At 38.5% G+C, this 14,742-nt stretch overlaps 1 protein-coding gene across 5 annotated transcripts in view; it reads left to right on the top strand.

The window, feature by feature from the left end:
• Nucleotides 1-14,742, top strand: part of ASPM (assembly factor for spindle microtubules) — a 62,955-nt gene that overhangs the window by 11,672 nt on the left and 36,541 nt on the right. For all 5 annotated transcript variants that reach the window (XM_057549452.1, XM_057549474.1, XM_057549460.1 and 2 more), the window contains 7 exons: nucleotides 6,809-6,913; nucleotides 7,316-7,462; nucleotides 8,773-9,018; nucleotides 9,297-9,364; nucleotides 11,378-11,519; nucleotides 12,064-12,194; nucleotides 12,706-12,881. In XM_057549452.1, the coding sequence (XP_057405435.1) occupies nucleotides 6,809-6,913; nucleotides 7,316-7,462; nucleotides 8,773-9,018; nucleotides 9,297-9,364; nucleotides 11,378-11,519; nucleotides 12,064-12,194; nucleotides 12,706-12,881 (1,015 nt within the window). The remainder of the gene's footprint in view (nucleotides 1-6,808; nucleotides 6,914-7,315; nucleotides 7,463-8,772; nucleotides 9,019-9,296; nucleotides 9,365-11,377; nucleotides 11,520-12,063; nucleotides 12,195-12,705; nucleotides 12,882-14,742) is intronic.

Raw genomic sequence — 14,742 nt, 5'->3', positions numbered from 1 at the left:
GCTATTACCTCCTCTCATACCTACCTACAGCAATCATACTGAGTAGATGTTGTCATGAATCCACGTTTAAGATGAGGACATCTACGCGTCCAGAGGCCGAGTACTTTGCCTAAGGTCACGGGTGGTGAGTGGTCGGGCTGGGGTACCCCCTGGGCGGGAGGCTCTGGAGCTGGTCCTCTGCTCCTCACCCAAGCTGCCAACCTGCTCCCTGCCTCACTGAGGGAAACTTCCGCAGCATCTACCACCCCGCTGTGTTTTCCTCCGCTGCTCCCTTCCCTCCTGTTACAGCCTGAAAGGTCTGCATGCCCAGTGAGGCCGGGCTCTACCGGCACCAAAAGCCCGACGCCCTCTACACGGACGTTGCTTTAGCAGCTGCCTTCTCTCTCCCACATCTCCAGTGTTTTACTCCCTCCTGGGTCATTTCTGATTAACACACAAATGTGCCATTCTTACCTCCAACTCCTAAAGAAACAGAAAGACTTTTTACTGATACCACTTACTCGTTCAGGCCCTGCTCCTTTCTTCTGCTTTCTTTTAAGCAAAACTCTTTGAAAGAACCTAAGTATTCACTTTGTGATAGTTCACTGAGTTCTGTATACTTTCCTGGGTAAACATTATGCTTGAATTAAAAGGTGCTTTCTAAGGTAAAAAAAATCACTTTGAAGGTTGCTTATGTTAGCTGTTTCCAATTCCTCTCCTATATGTTGAAACCGCTTCAACAAGATTTTGACGACTCTACTAAAACTTTTCCTGTCAAGGTCATTAACACATCCACACTTTGAGTCCAGTGGTTACTTCTCAGTCTTCATCTTGAACTATTAGGCAGACTGATGCTTTGAGTCTCTTTCTTCTCGAAATGCTTTACCCTGCCATCCCCACTTCCTCCTGGTGCTTTTCCCACGGCACTGGCTGCTTCTCAGGTTTCTCTGTGGAGCCCTCTGTGTCTCTCCAGCCTCTCAACCCTGGAGTACACGAAGGCTTAGTCACTGAACCTTTTTCATACTTTCACTCACTCCCTTAATGATCTCAGGCCATCTCACAGCTTGCAGTACTCTCTATACATGGAGGCCTCTCAATTTTATATCTTTGGGATGGACCTCTAATCTGTAGACTCATTTATCCAACATCTCATATTTCTACGTGACTGCCTAATGAGCATCTTTAATTTGTCCAGACCAGCCCTTTGCTATCCCCACTCCCGTGACACGTGCACCTGCTGTATCACTCCCAACACAGCACTTCTGTTCTGACCTCCTCTCATTTCAGGCCCCACACCTGGGGATTGTCCCTAAGTGTGTTTCGCTCCTACCCTTTCTCTATAGATGCACACAGTCTGCCTGATTCCAAATTCAGTCCATCATCAAGTCCTATCTTCTGTTCCTTCCAAGTATCAATACATTCAGGATTGGATCACTTCTCCCATTTCTGATAGCACCATCCGAGCCTGTCTGTGACACTGCAAGCCCCCTAACAGATCTTGCCTTCACCCTTGCCTTCTCTGGAGTCTATTTTCCACTTAGCCACCAGGGCGATACTTTTCAAATATTTGTTAAGTGCATTCTAACATTGTCCGTTTCTATGCCCCTGACGACCTTTCATCTCCCCGGAAGCCAAGTTCTTACAGTGATGATGCACAAGGCCCTGTAAGGTCTGTGTTGCCCCGATCTCCTCCCAACCTCCGTCGTTCCTCTCTGTCCTTCTTGCTTCTGTCACCCTGGCTTCCTTGTTATTCTTGACCCTTCAACATTCTCTTCCCTCAGGGTATTTGCTGTTAATTATCCCCTCTGTATAGAATGACCTCCTTCTCTAAGTCCCTTATATCAACCTCAAAAGCGCCAGTAACTTGCCCAAGGTCACAAAATCTCCTAAAATAGAGCCACGGTTTAAACTCAGGTCTCCCTGTCTACAACGTACGTGTTCTACCACATCTTTCTATCCTACTGTGATTTAAGTAAGAGAGAGCGGGTAGACATGAGGTTTTTATTTTGGGCACTGACCAAGGATGACAGTTTTGGAGATCCACCAGCCTCAAACTTGTGATGTGTCAGTTAGCTCGAGGCACTTGCTGTCCAGTACGTGGCTTCACCTGCTTCCTGCCTCAGAACCTTCAGTGGCCCTCTGCTGTCACCAGATCATCTCCAAGCTCCTTATTCTGTCACTTAAGATTGTCTTCATGTGACCTCCCCTTATCCAGCCTGCTGTCTTATTATTCAACAACATTCTAGCCATGCTACTCTTGCCATTCCATCCAGGTATCCTCTTTTGTTGTTGTTATTGTTCTTAACATCTCTCATCATACATAATTATAATAAAAAATTGTTTCTTATTATGTGGGAGCTTTTCAGATTTGCTCTCACAACAACTTTCAAATACACAGTGCAGTCTTGTCCAGCCGCCGCACTGGACATCACACCCCCAGGACTTACTTTATAACTGGAAGTTTGTAACTTTTGACCCCCTCACCCATTTCACCACCACCCCCAGCCCCATCTCTGGCAACCACCAATCTGTTCTCTGTATCTGTGAGTTTGTTTTTTGTTTTTGTGTTTCCGTCAGATGCCATCAGAGATCATATGGTATTTGTCTTTCTCTGACTTATTTCACTCAGCATAATGCCCTCAGGATCCATCCATGTTGTTGAAAATGGCAAGATTTCATTCTTTCTTATGGCTGATTAATATTTCATGGCATATGTATGCAGCATCGATGACCACTTAGGTTGTTTTCACCTTGGCTGTTGTAAATGATGCTGCTGTGAACACGTGTCTTTCCAAGGTAGTGTTTTCATTTCTTCAGAAAGTACCCAGGAGTGGAAGTACTGGATCATTTGGTAGTTCTGTTTTAAATTTTTTGATAAATCTCCATACTGTTTTCCATAGTGGCTGCACCAACGAGGGTTCCCTTTTCTCCACACCCTTCCAGACTTGTTATTTGTTGTCTTTTTAATAACAGCCATCTGACAGGTGTGAGGTGATTTGCTCAATGTGCTTTTGATTTGCCCTTCCCTGATGGTTAGTGATGTTAAGCATGTTTTCATGTATCTGTTAGCCATCTGTATGTTTTCTTTGGAAAAATGTCTATTCAGCTCTTCTGTCCATTTTTTAATTAGATGGTTTGTTTTTTGCTACTGAATTGTATGGGTTCTTTACATATTTTGGATATTAACCCCTTATCAGATATAATATTTTCTCCCATTCAGTAGGCTGCCTTTTCATTTGGTTGGTGATTTCCTTTGCTGTGCAGAAGCTTTTTAGTTTGATGTAGTCCCACTTGTTTATTTTTACTGTTGTTGCCTTTGCTTTTGGTGTGGGATCAAAAAAATCATTGCCAAGACTGATGTCAAGGATCTTACCCCCTATGTTTTCTTCTAAGAGTTTTATGGCTTCAGGTCTTGCATTTAAGTCTTTAATCCATTTTGAGTTATTTTTTGTGTGTATGGTATAAGATAGTGGTCTAGTTTCATTTTTCAGCATGTGGCTGTTCAATTTTCCCAACACCATTTATTGAAGAGACTCTTCTTTCCCCATTGTATATTCTTGGCTCCTTTGTCATTAATTAATTGGCTATATGTGCATGGGTTTTTTTCTGGGTTCTATGCTGTTCCACTGATCTATGTGTCTGTTTTTATGCCAGTATCATACTGTTTTGATTACTGTAGCTTTTGAATCTAGTTTGAAGTCAGGGAGCATGGTGCCTCCAGCTTTGTTCTTTCTCAAGATTGCTCTAGCTATTTGGGGTCTTTCGTGATGGTTCCATACAAATTTTAGGATTGTTTGTTTTCATTCTGTGAAAAATGCCCTTGGAATTTTGATAGGGATTGCATTGAATCTGTAGATTTTGGATAGTATAGTCATTTGAACAATGTTAATTCTTCAAATCCATGCACATAGGAATATCTTTCCATTTATTTGTGTCTTCTTCAATTTCTTTCAACAATGTCCTATAGTTTTCAGTGTACAAGCCTGTCACCTCCTTGGTTAAATTTATTCCTAGGTATTTTAGTCTTTTTGATGTAGTAAGAATCTTTTCGATAGTTTGTTATTAGTGTATAGAAATGCAGCAGACTTTTGTATATTGATTTTATATTCTGCAACTTCATTGAATTTGTTTATTAGTTCTAACAGTATTTTGGTGGTGTCTTTAGGGTTTTCTATATATAGCATCATGTCATCTGCAAATAGTGACAGTTTTTACTTCTTACTTTCCAATTTGGATGGCTTTTCTTTCTTTTTCTTGCCTAATTGTTGTGGCTAAGATTTTCAAGATTATGTTGAATAAAAGTAATGAGAGTGGGCATCCTTATCTTGTTCCTGACCACGTATCCTCTTACTAACTTTCATATATGTTGTTTTCTCACTAACTCAAATCTTTCACTGATTTCTAATACTTTACTCCCTGATGACTTTTTCCTCTATGTAGATTCCCTTAGCAAATTTGAATGCAGCATACGGGACATCTCGTATCTATCTACCTGTTAACTCCATTTCTTTGCTTGCATCATTTTATTTCCTATAGAAATATTCTGACCAGATAACAAATTCTTTGAATGTAAGGAACGTATCTGTTTTGACCTCCTACAAGGTGTACAATAAATGATGAATGAATGACATAGTGAATGAATGAATGAGCAAATAAACCACTGATGTGTTGACACTTGAACCTCCCGTTTGTTTGAGGTGGCCGCGTAGCTGAGCGGAGCCTCTTTGCAAGGTTTAAAGAGAATTGCACACACTGGATATCTGATTTATGAGCATGGTAACTCACTAAGGGTGTCTGCCTTCTTTCTGTTCTGACAAACCCAGGAGAGCAGAAAAAGAAGTCAGTGTTTCAAGATGCATTTATTCAGCCTTGATAAGGTACCTACTATGTCCTATGCATTGTTCTGGGCTCTGTGGATACACGGAGAAAAGGTATCATGCCTGTCCTCAAGTTGTTCCCAGTCCTTTGAGCTATGCACAGGGAATCGCGAAAGCACAGAAGGGGGGGGCACTTTACTTGGCTTTACGTGACTGACGAGAAGCTGTGAGACCTGTCCAAAGAAGGTTCCCACAGAATAAAATGGTTCTAGGCGGAGGGACCAGCTTTTGCAAGCCTTCAGAATGAGGAACTTTTCCTCATATTTTTATTTTTAAATATGTTAAAATGAAAAGACCCTTATAACCTAATAGCTATTATGTAACAATTTGGTCATACTCCTTATTTTGACAGTTGGCATAGACTTGCAATTCTTCTAAATCAAAGCTGAGCAAACTTTTTCTCTAAAGGTCCAGATAGTAAATATTTAGGTTTTGCAGGACATATGATCTCTGTCACAGCCGCTGAGCTCTGCCATTGTGGAAGGGGAAACAGCCATGGACAATGTGTAAATGAACAGGTGTGACTATTTCATATCATCTTCATGTGTCATGAAATATAATTGTTTGGAGGGGTTTTTTTTTTTTCAACTAGTATTTATAAATGTGAAAATTCTTCTTAGCTTGCAGACTGTACACAAACAGCCGTGGGCTGGATTCTGCCCTGGACCTTAGCCTTTATTGGCCTCCTCTGCCTTTATTGGCTTCTTGTTTGTATCAAGCAGCAGCGCAAGCTGGTGTGAAACCTGCCTTTGAGGGAGTGAACTGCGTTCAGACAGGTTATTTGTAGGGACCACCCACCATCTCCCTCATCACCGGGGTGAGACACGGGGACCCATCGGGACTCTCATTCTCCATCACTTGCCTAGTCAGTTGACATTAAGCCTTGTTAGTTCTGCTGTGAAAATAGCTCTTCTCTAATCTGTCTCCACTGCTTCCGTGTTCCTTTAAGTTCTCATCATAGCTAATTTAGGCCTCTGGGATAGCTTCCTTTTGGCTTCCATCTCTAGTCTTGACTCCTTTCAGTCCATTGTCCATTCTGTCTTCTGAAATATATATGATGGTGTTACTGCCTGGACTTTAATCCTTCACTGGCCCACCAGGTACTTGTAACTGAATGAATAATAGTGCAGGCTCTGGAGCTATACTGTCCAGCTCTGCCACCTACTAGCATGCGTGACTTTGACCAAGTGGCTTAGTTGCTCTAAGCTCCAGTATCCTGATTCCATAAAATGCAGAGAATAAAAGTGCACTTCTCATAGGTTTCTGGTGATGATTGCATGAGATAACCCAAATTACAAGACTCTGATAGTGCCTGGCACAAAGTACTCGACTATTAGCTGTCACTGTTATTTTTAATAGTATTGAATTCTTTTCTTCCTCTTCCACCCTCTTTTTTGTCTTGTTTTTCTTATCTGTGTTCTTGGCTCCGGGCACTTTGCAGTTCAGTGAAAGGCCCCCCATTCCTGGTGTGTCACATCCACTGCAGGGTCAGCTCAGGGTCGCCCCCGCCAGGAGGCTGTCCTGCCATTTAGGTGACTTAGCTCTCCCTCCCCTTGTCCCATGACTCCTCATGTGTACTTCTCCTTACGTAGTGTATTGTGATTCTTTCTGCACTTCTGTACTAGACCGAGAACTTCCTGAGGGCCAGGACCACATCTTTCCATTCTGCATTCTCAGCACCTAGCACGGAGTCTGGTGTATATACACACACAGTGAACTGGTTGAATCTGAACCCTAGCTTCTGTAGACACAAAATACATTGTAGTTTCTGGTCTGTAACTTCCAGACATAAGTTTTATTACCCGAGTTCATACCCTGGCACATAGTGTTTATTCAGCATTTTCTAAACGGATATGATTTTGGAGAGCCCAAATTTTAACTTGACAACAGTTCATTCACAGAATTTATTTCATTTTTTAAATGCTATTATTCTGTTTTCTCATATATTTTAGATTCTTTAGGACACAGAACTCCTAATTTTAAAACAAACAAAAAGACAAAACCCATTGTTCCTGTGGCACAATCTAATTTGACCTTCATAAAACCACTAAAAACAGGCAAGTGTTTAATATCTTTAAAGTCTATAAAAAACTGACATGGAATGAAGCATTAATTGCATTTCAAATGGAAATGAATTGATACTTTTTTGTCAAATAAAAGCTTTGAAGAATTGTTAAAGTGTGTATTCAAATAACAAGATATTTTCTCAGAGTTCAGTGAAATTGACTCACTTTACTTGGGATTTTTAAAAAACCAGGAGGTACTGCCTTACTTTTTCTCTTTTACTTTGACTACATTTTAGACCCAAAATGCTTTCAACTATTTCTAACAAGTAGTGAAAAAGCAAACATTGTTCAGCGTTTTAAAGGTGGTTTTGCTGGTAAAAATGGTCTTTTGCTATAGATTGTATAATAATTTAAAGGAAAATTTCTTATCCCATAACCTAACTGTATTCTTAGGTATTCCTAGACACCCAATGCCGTTTGCTGCAAAAAACGTGTTTTATGATGAACGCTGGAAGGAAAAGCAGGAACAGGGCTTTACCTGGTGGCTAAATTTTATATTAACTCCTGATGACTTCACTGTAAAAACAAATATTTCTGAAGGTAAACATTTAGTTAATGTTTAGATTAAATAATACTTTTAACAGGTAGTTTTTTAACGTGATTTTTCGTTCTTTAGTTATACACGTTTATTATATTGTAGTTAATGGCATGGCTCACTAGATCATTAACACAAATGCTCAAGATTGTGCGGGTGAGAATTTTTAGGGAATTTTGTGCCGAAAGTTCCGAACTTTACTTTTTCTTTTTGCTTTCTCTTCCTGCTCCTCAGCCAGTTCGGTTTCTAGCCTTTCCAGTGAATGGGTTTTATTTCAGTACAGATTCAATCTGCACTAACAGTGAGACATGGCTGCCTAGAAATCCAGTTCAGTCTTAGCTGCATTAATAAAGTGTGATGTCCTGGTGAATCAATTTAAGTCTTGTGTGGCCTGATCACTTTAGGGATGTTTTCTCCACTGTACCTTAGTTTAAGAAGTTTGTAGACAAGTATATCATTATGAGGGCTCTGAAAACCAGTTGATATGGGGAATTTTAAAAATATTTCAGTGTTTGCTCTGGAAAAGAGAAAAACTCAAGTATAGAACAGGATGGAAACATGGTATCCTTCAAATATTTAAAGAGTTTTCTCCAGAGAGAAGGAAGCTTCACTTGGGCTGCTCTCCCTTGGAAGTTACAGGGATCAGTCCTACTCAAGATAAGGAAAAACCCTTTAAAATATTTAACTTGCCAAAGCAACACGCAGGCTGACTTTAGGGAGATGCTTTCTCCTTTGCGGCAGTGTTCCAGCAGACACTGGTCTGTAAGTGTTAGAGAAGTGTGTATGGGAATTTTACATTAAAAGGCCCTTTGATTAGATGATCTCTGAGGTACTTTTCTTTATTTTCCAAAAGTAAACAAAGCATGATTTTTAGTTCTCTCTTTGAGAGAAAATGTGTTTTATAAAAATTCAAATTGCATTTCAAAATGTAACTGATTTTAACAAATCACATTCTTTAGCAGCTTAGCTTTCTAATTTATAAAGAGGGTGGAAGCAGCGAAACCAGTTAGGATGCTCTCCCATTAGTCTCGGTTAGAGGTGATCATGTTGGAACATGGACAATAGTGGTTGTGAGAAATGGTTAGACTTGGGATACAGTTTGAAGGCAGAGCCAAGAGGTTGCAATGATAGGATGGCCTAAGGTTCTGAGTGAACGGTGACACCTTTATTTTGAGGTGGGAAAGAGAAGAAGCAGGCTGGAAGGGGCGGGGAATAGGTTCTGTTTTGGCCATCTTCAATTGCATTTATTGCTGGGTTTTAAAATGTATATAAATATTGTTTAACCAGAAACATTCTTTCTTTCGTTTTTACCCAGTAAATGCTTCCACTCTTCTTTTGGGGGTAGAGAGTCAACATAAAATAAGTGTCCCGAGAGCTCCTACCAAGGATGAAGTATCTCTCAGGGCTTATACCGCTCGCTGCAGGTTGAATAGATTACGTCGTGCTGCGTGTCGCTTATTTACTTCTGGAAAAATGGTTAAAGCTATGAAAAAGCTTGAAATTGAAATTGAAGCTAGGCGGTTAATTGTTCGAAAAGACAGACACCTCTGGAAAGATGTGGGTAAGAAGATTATAGAAATCTTGAGATTAATTGTTTAAAAACACTCTAAAAATTTTTTATTTCAGAGTCAAATATATATACATGGTTTCACTTTGCGGCCTAAAATTTCGCAAACTTAAATGTGATCATGTACGTATATTAAAGAGTGGAAATATACTTTAACTTATTTCATATATGCGATTTTCCTTTTTGGCCACTGATTTCTCTCCATGAAATTTTATTTACTGTCTCTATTTGATTAGTGATCTGACCTTACTTGCTTTTCACATGTATTTCAGGAGAACGGCAGAAAGTCTTGAATTGGCTGTTGTCATATAATCCTTTGTGGCTACGAATCGGCCTAGAGGTAAGTACACCTTTCAGTTTTTGAAAAAGGAAACATCTTTTTATTATATACTTTTAATAGACTCTTTAATAAAATGATGGTTTCACTTATAAAGTCATTTGGTTAGCTTAATTGATCTTTCAGTATGAAATTTAAGGTCCCTTAATAAATGCTCATTAGGTTAATAGACCCCATCATTATATATTATTGCCATTTTGTTATATAGCAATTTTCCTGTTAGTTTCTTAAATATATACAATATATAATTTGGTACCAGATGTAATAACAAGTATAGTTAGCTCCTTTCTGAGCATTTACCAATGACAATACCAGGCTGTTGTAAATACATTTCCTAGTTTAAATCTCTGTAAAACCCAGTGAGGTATGTATTATTATTTCAACTTCACTGACAAAGCAGAAGCTCAGATGTTAAGTGACTCGCTGAATGCCCGTGACTGGTCGGTACTGGAATCTACACCGGTCTGATGCCACTGGAACCATTTTGATGGAACACCTCTCATGAAAGCGTCATCAGAATTTGAGTTTTTCACATGGTGCATTGGTTCAATACTATTTAGAATGTTAAAGCTAACTGAATTAGAAAGCCACTAGGAGTTGACTCTTAAAAATATTCTTTTATTACAATCCTCAGTGTTTCCATTTCCTTTAGTCTTTTACTGGCGTACTCATATTTTGTTTAGGCTTTTTACTTTTGTCACGTGGGATATCTCATTCTTGCTTCAATTACTTCTAGGCTTTTGAATAAAAAAATCTTTGGTACTGAAAGGAATCTTTGCAATAATCTGGCTATTTATCAAGGAATTGAGGCAATGAATAAGAAGCCTACTCTGGTCACTCAGCTCGATAGTGTCCTTGCTAAGACTTCTTACTTTAATTCTTATTTCAATTGATTTGAAATTCAGTTCAATTTCTTATTTCTTTCAGTGAAAGATTAATTAGAAAATTACCTATCAAGTGGCTGCGCTTTCACATGTCAAACAGTTCCAGAACCTCAATTAAAGTAGAACCTGTCTATTTGGGGCATAGCTTTATTGTGGCAGAGGTAGAACGTAGGAGAGTTCGGTGGAAACACGCAATGCCTTTTAAAACTTCTGCTTACATGTAGTGTGCATCACTACCAACCATATTTCTGGCCAAAGTGCATCATCTGTCCAGACACAAATGAGGCAGAAATATTTGTTCTCTCACAAGAAGCACAGCAAGTCTATGCCATTTGTTGGGAATAGGACCTTTTAAAGGGAAGGGAGGGATGAATAATTGTGGACAAAACATTCTACCTTACACCACACCTTAGGGTTCTGCTAGTGGGTGTGACCTTTGAGGATCTTAAAAAAGCATCACAGGCCAAAAAAAAAAAAATAAGTAAATAAAGATAAAGTTTCTGTATTTTGGCAGATATTAATACTTTTCCATGCTTTTGCCTAATTTTGTCAATGTAAGGTTATAAAATATAATTTGATGTATTTTTAGTTTTTTCTAATTGCTTTAAAAATCGTTAATAGTAATCATATTGATGTTAAATTAATGACATATTTTAATCATTGATTATATACAGATCTGAACGTCCCAGATGGTTTAAAACCATGGTTTACAGATGGTTTTCCATTTGTTAACTATTAGAAAGTTTAGAATTATTTACGTGTCTGTTGTACCTTCATGATATACTCTGTGGGACAGTCATAATTAAATTTGAACAACAGGCCTACATTTGATAGTTCTTAAAGGAAAAAATTAAAATGTAAATATTACTTGTCACATGATTTTTAAGAACTTGTCTTAGTCATGAGCTTTCGTCTCTTTTTCATTGTGAAATATACTATATGCACTAAAAATTGCACAAAACATATATGTTCAGTCCAAAGAGTTGTAGCAAATATCCCTATTATTCCCATACTCTCTAGGACGTAGAACAGCGCCAGTTCCTTAGAATGTCATGGTCTGTCTTCCCCCTTTTGCATCCCAATGCTCCTTAGAGATGACACAGTCCCAACTTTAGCATGAATTTCTTTTTAGACAATATATGGAGAACTCATCCCTTTGGAAGACAACAGTGATGTCACAGGGCTGGCAATGTTTATTCTGAATCGCTTGCTTTGGAATCCTGATATTGCAGCCGAGTATAGGCACCCGACCGTTCCTCATCTATACGGAGATGGTAAGTAGTTCTGCCTCAACTGCAGATATATCTATATGTCTATATATTATGTACATACCACATCTTCTTTATCCATTCGTCTGTTGATGGACGCTTAGGTCGTTGCTTCCGTCTCTTGGCCATTGTGAATGATGCTGCTGTGAACATTGGGGTGCATGTATCTTTTTGAATTAGCATTTTTGTTTTCTTTGGATGTATACCCAGCAGTGGAGTTGCTGGATCATATGTAGTTCTAGTCTTAGTTTTTTGAGGAACCTCCGTACTGTTTTCCATAGTGGCTGCACCAATTTACGTTCCCCCTGCCAAAACAAAGCAACCAACCCAGCCACAAAAAAAAGGTAAATATAAGGAGTTTTATAATCTTATAAAGAATTCCAAGATAATTTGACTTTAAAATATAAAACACATCTCAAGCATCCTTAGTAGGAATATAGAGACTAAAAGCACAACAGAATAAATAAATATAGAAAAATATTTCAGAACCAAAAAAAAAAAAAAAAATTGCACAGATTAACTTGCTAGGCTTTTTTGTATTTTATTTCAGGTCATGAAGATGCTTTGTCTAAGTTTACATTGAAAAAGCTATTGTTGTTGGTTTGTTTCCTTGATTATGCTAAAATCTCCAGACTTATTGACCATGATCCTTGTCTCTTCTGTAAAGATGCTGAGTTCAAGGTATAGTTCTCATTTTATATTTGTTTTATATTTCACGTTTAAGACTTTTGCCTGTTTTTATGGTATATTTCCTCCTTAGAAAAAGTGAGTTTCCCAAAGAACAGGACTCTGGAGTAGAATAAGAATGCCTACCCAGTAGTTCTAACCCTGCCTAACTTTTGTTGGTTGACATTTCACCAGCATATCACCCTGTTCTTAACTTTGATTTGAGAATGAATGTAACTATGCTTCTGAGGAATTAATTTGGGAGAAAATTTCTTTCCTAATTTAGTATGTTACCAAATTAATGCTAATTTTTAGAGTGTATTATTAATTATGAGCACTTTCTTAAAAGGTCTTAAATTGGAAATATATGAGGTTCGCATTGTTACTATAGGATATGAAACTGACCGTCTTTTTATACTACTATTAATTTTATTTCTATATGCACAGAATGATTTGAAGAATTTGTTTTTATTGTAAATAAAATTATAATTCTAGAATATAATACCTGCCACTTGTTTTTCCATAGGCTAGTAAAGAAATTCTCCTGGCTTTTTCACGAAACTTCCTAGGTGGTGAAGGTGACCTTTCCCGTCACCTGAGCTTCCTGGGATTACCTGTGAACCATGTTCAGACACCTTTTGATGAATTTGATTTTGCTGTTACAAATCTTGCTGTAGACTTGCAATGTGGGGTGCGTCTTGTGTAAGTATAAGAAATGGAATTATTTTGCTCACTAGAATAGACTAAAATTTTCTGGAAAACACTTTTTTCTATACATACACAATCTTTCTTGCTCCTTTATGTAATGGGATAAATCTAGGGTTTAAAAAAGTTGGGATAAGTTCGGGAAAACGGTGTCAATTTTAGGCCCAGAAACCTTGTCTCCTATCCACATTTTTTTCTCCCTGCTGGCATGTGACAGTGTCTGAGTAGGAACCACTGATACCCCAGAATAGGAGTTGGGGAAAGCATGGAACTAATTAAACTATCAAACATTTCAGTAATGCTTTACGTCTGCAGTGGGTTCATGAGTACATCATTTGAGACCAGTTTTAGTCGTGTTAACCTTGTTTTACATGTGAGGAAACGTGAGATGAAGACGTAAAGTGGCTTGCCCAGGTTTTATACAGTGGTGGTGGACATCAGCTCGGGATGTGTCTGGCTTCAGATCACACGCTGTTTCCTCGGTAACAAACTGGAATCCTCAACATTGGCTTTGGTGTGACAGCAGTTACCAGTGCCTGCTCTGGGAGGAGTGGCCTTTACACTGTGCCTTGGTTGGCTTCTTTAGGACATGTGGATTGAAGACATCTGTCTTGTTTCTAGGAAACTCTCTAATTTATATTACGTTTGACATTTGTGAGAAAGGGATCCCTATGTCTCTGTGAATCCCCAGTTCTTCAAAAACAGCATGCATGTCCCTTGTTGCCTTCTAAATTAAATCTCCATGAACTTTCTTTTCTTTTCTGATCATATATTCTCATGGCAAGGTAACAGTCTTTTGAACTTTACTGTAGTTTCCTCACTTGAGTGATTTCCATATAGGCCAGAGCATTTGCTGATAATGTTTTCCATATTATTTTTATATTTAATTTTTCATTTCATAAATCCAAGCCACCACATCTGTTTTCTGGCCAATAGGAATTCACGATTTTAGACTTTTTCCACTGTCCAGGAGGAGCAGTGATTGGCTTTATGTTCAGTGCTATTTTTGACAATGAAGGACATTTTTGTGCTTTTATAGGAGTTACTGAGGATTTCCCAGTGTTGGGTGTTGATGCTTTGTCATTGGTCAGGAACTCTTGCTAGTTAAGAGACTTGATCTTGCATACCAAGTTTCTGTTTTCTTCAGTGTCAGCAAAATGAGGATACTTGGGAATGGTTAATCCACGGATGCTGTAGCTGACAGTCAGTCTAGTGTTGCAGAAACGCTTCAGACGTTGACTGAGTGGTTGGCCTACAATGATCGTACATTGCTTCCTAACCTTTAGAAATATGGTTCTGTAAATAATTCTGCCAAATTTTAACTATATATGGTAATCAGTTGGGGCTTGATTTTTCTGTGGAAACAGGGATCTTCGTCTAGTGTAAAGCACTAGATGATACTAAGAGTTTGAATTTAAACTGTGGTATAAGTGACTTCTTAAGGTAGGCACTCAAACATTTTTATCTTATCTGGTATAGGTATAAGAGCACGGCTTTGGAAACTGTAAAACTGGGTTTTAGTTCTGCTCTTAGTCCTGTCATTACTAGCTGTATGATCACAGGCAATTTACTTTACTTTTCTGGGCTTTTGTTTCTTCATCCGCCAAAAATGCGATAATAATGCCGGATTGTGGGATTTGCCATGGAGACTAAAATAAAAGAAAACACTTACTTGATGTGTAGAATACAGTAGCTTCTCAATAAATATCCATTTTCCTTTCCTTTCCCTATAGAACCTTGTTTTTCTGTTCCTGTGTGCATTTGTGTGTGTGCATCTTATTTTTCATTCTTACATTCTGTTCACAGACCTTAACCCCCCGACTTAAAAGAGAAATAACTGTATTTGCTAACTATGGAG

Source organism: Balaenoptera acutorostrata, chromosome 1 (genome assembly GCF_949987535.1).
Source record: "Balaenoptera acutorostrata chromosome 1, mBalAcu1.1, whole genome shotgun sequence".
Classification (NCBI taxonomy): Eukaryota; Metazoa; Chordata; class Mammalia; order Artiodactyla; family Balaenopteridae; genus Balaenoptera; species Balaenoptera acutorostrata.
The sequence above is the reverse complement of the archived record's forward strand: the minus strand, read 5'-3'. Positions and strand labels throughout refer to the sequence as shown.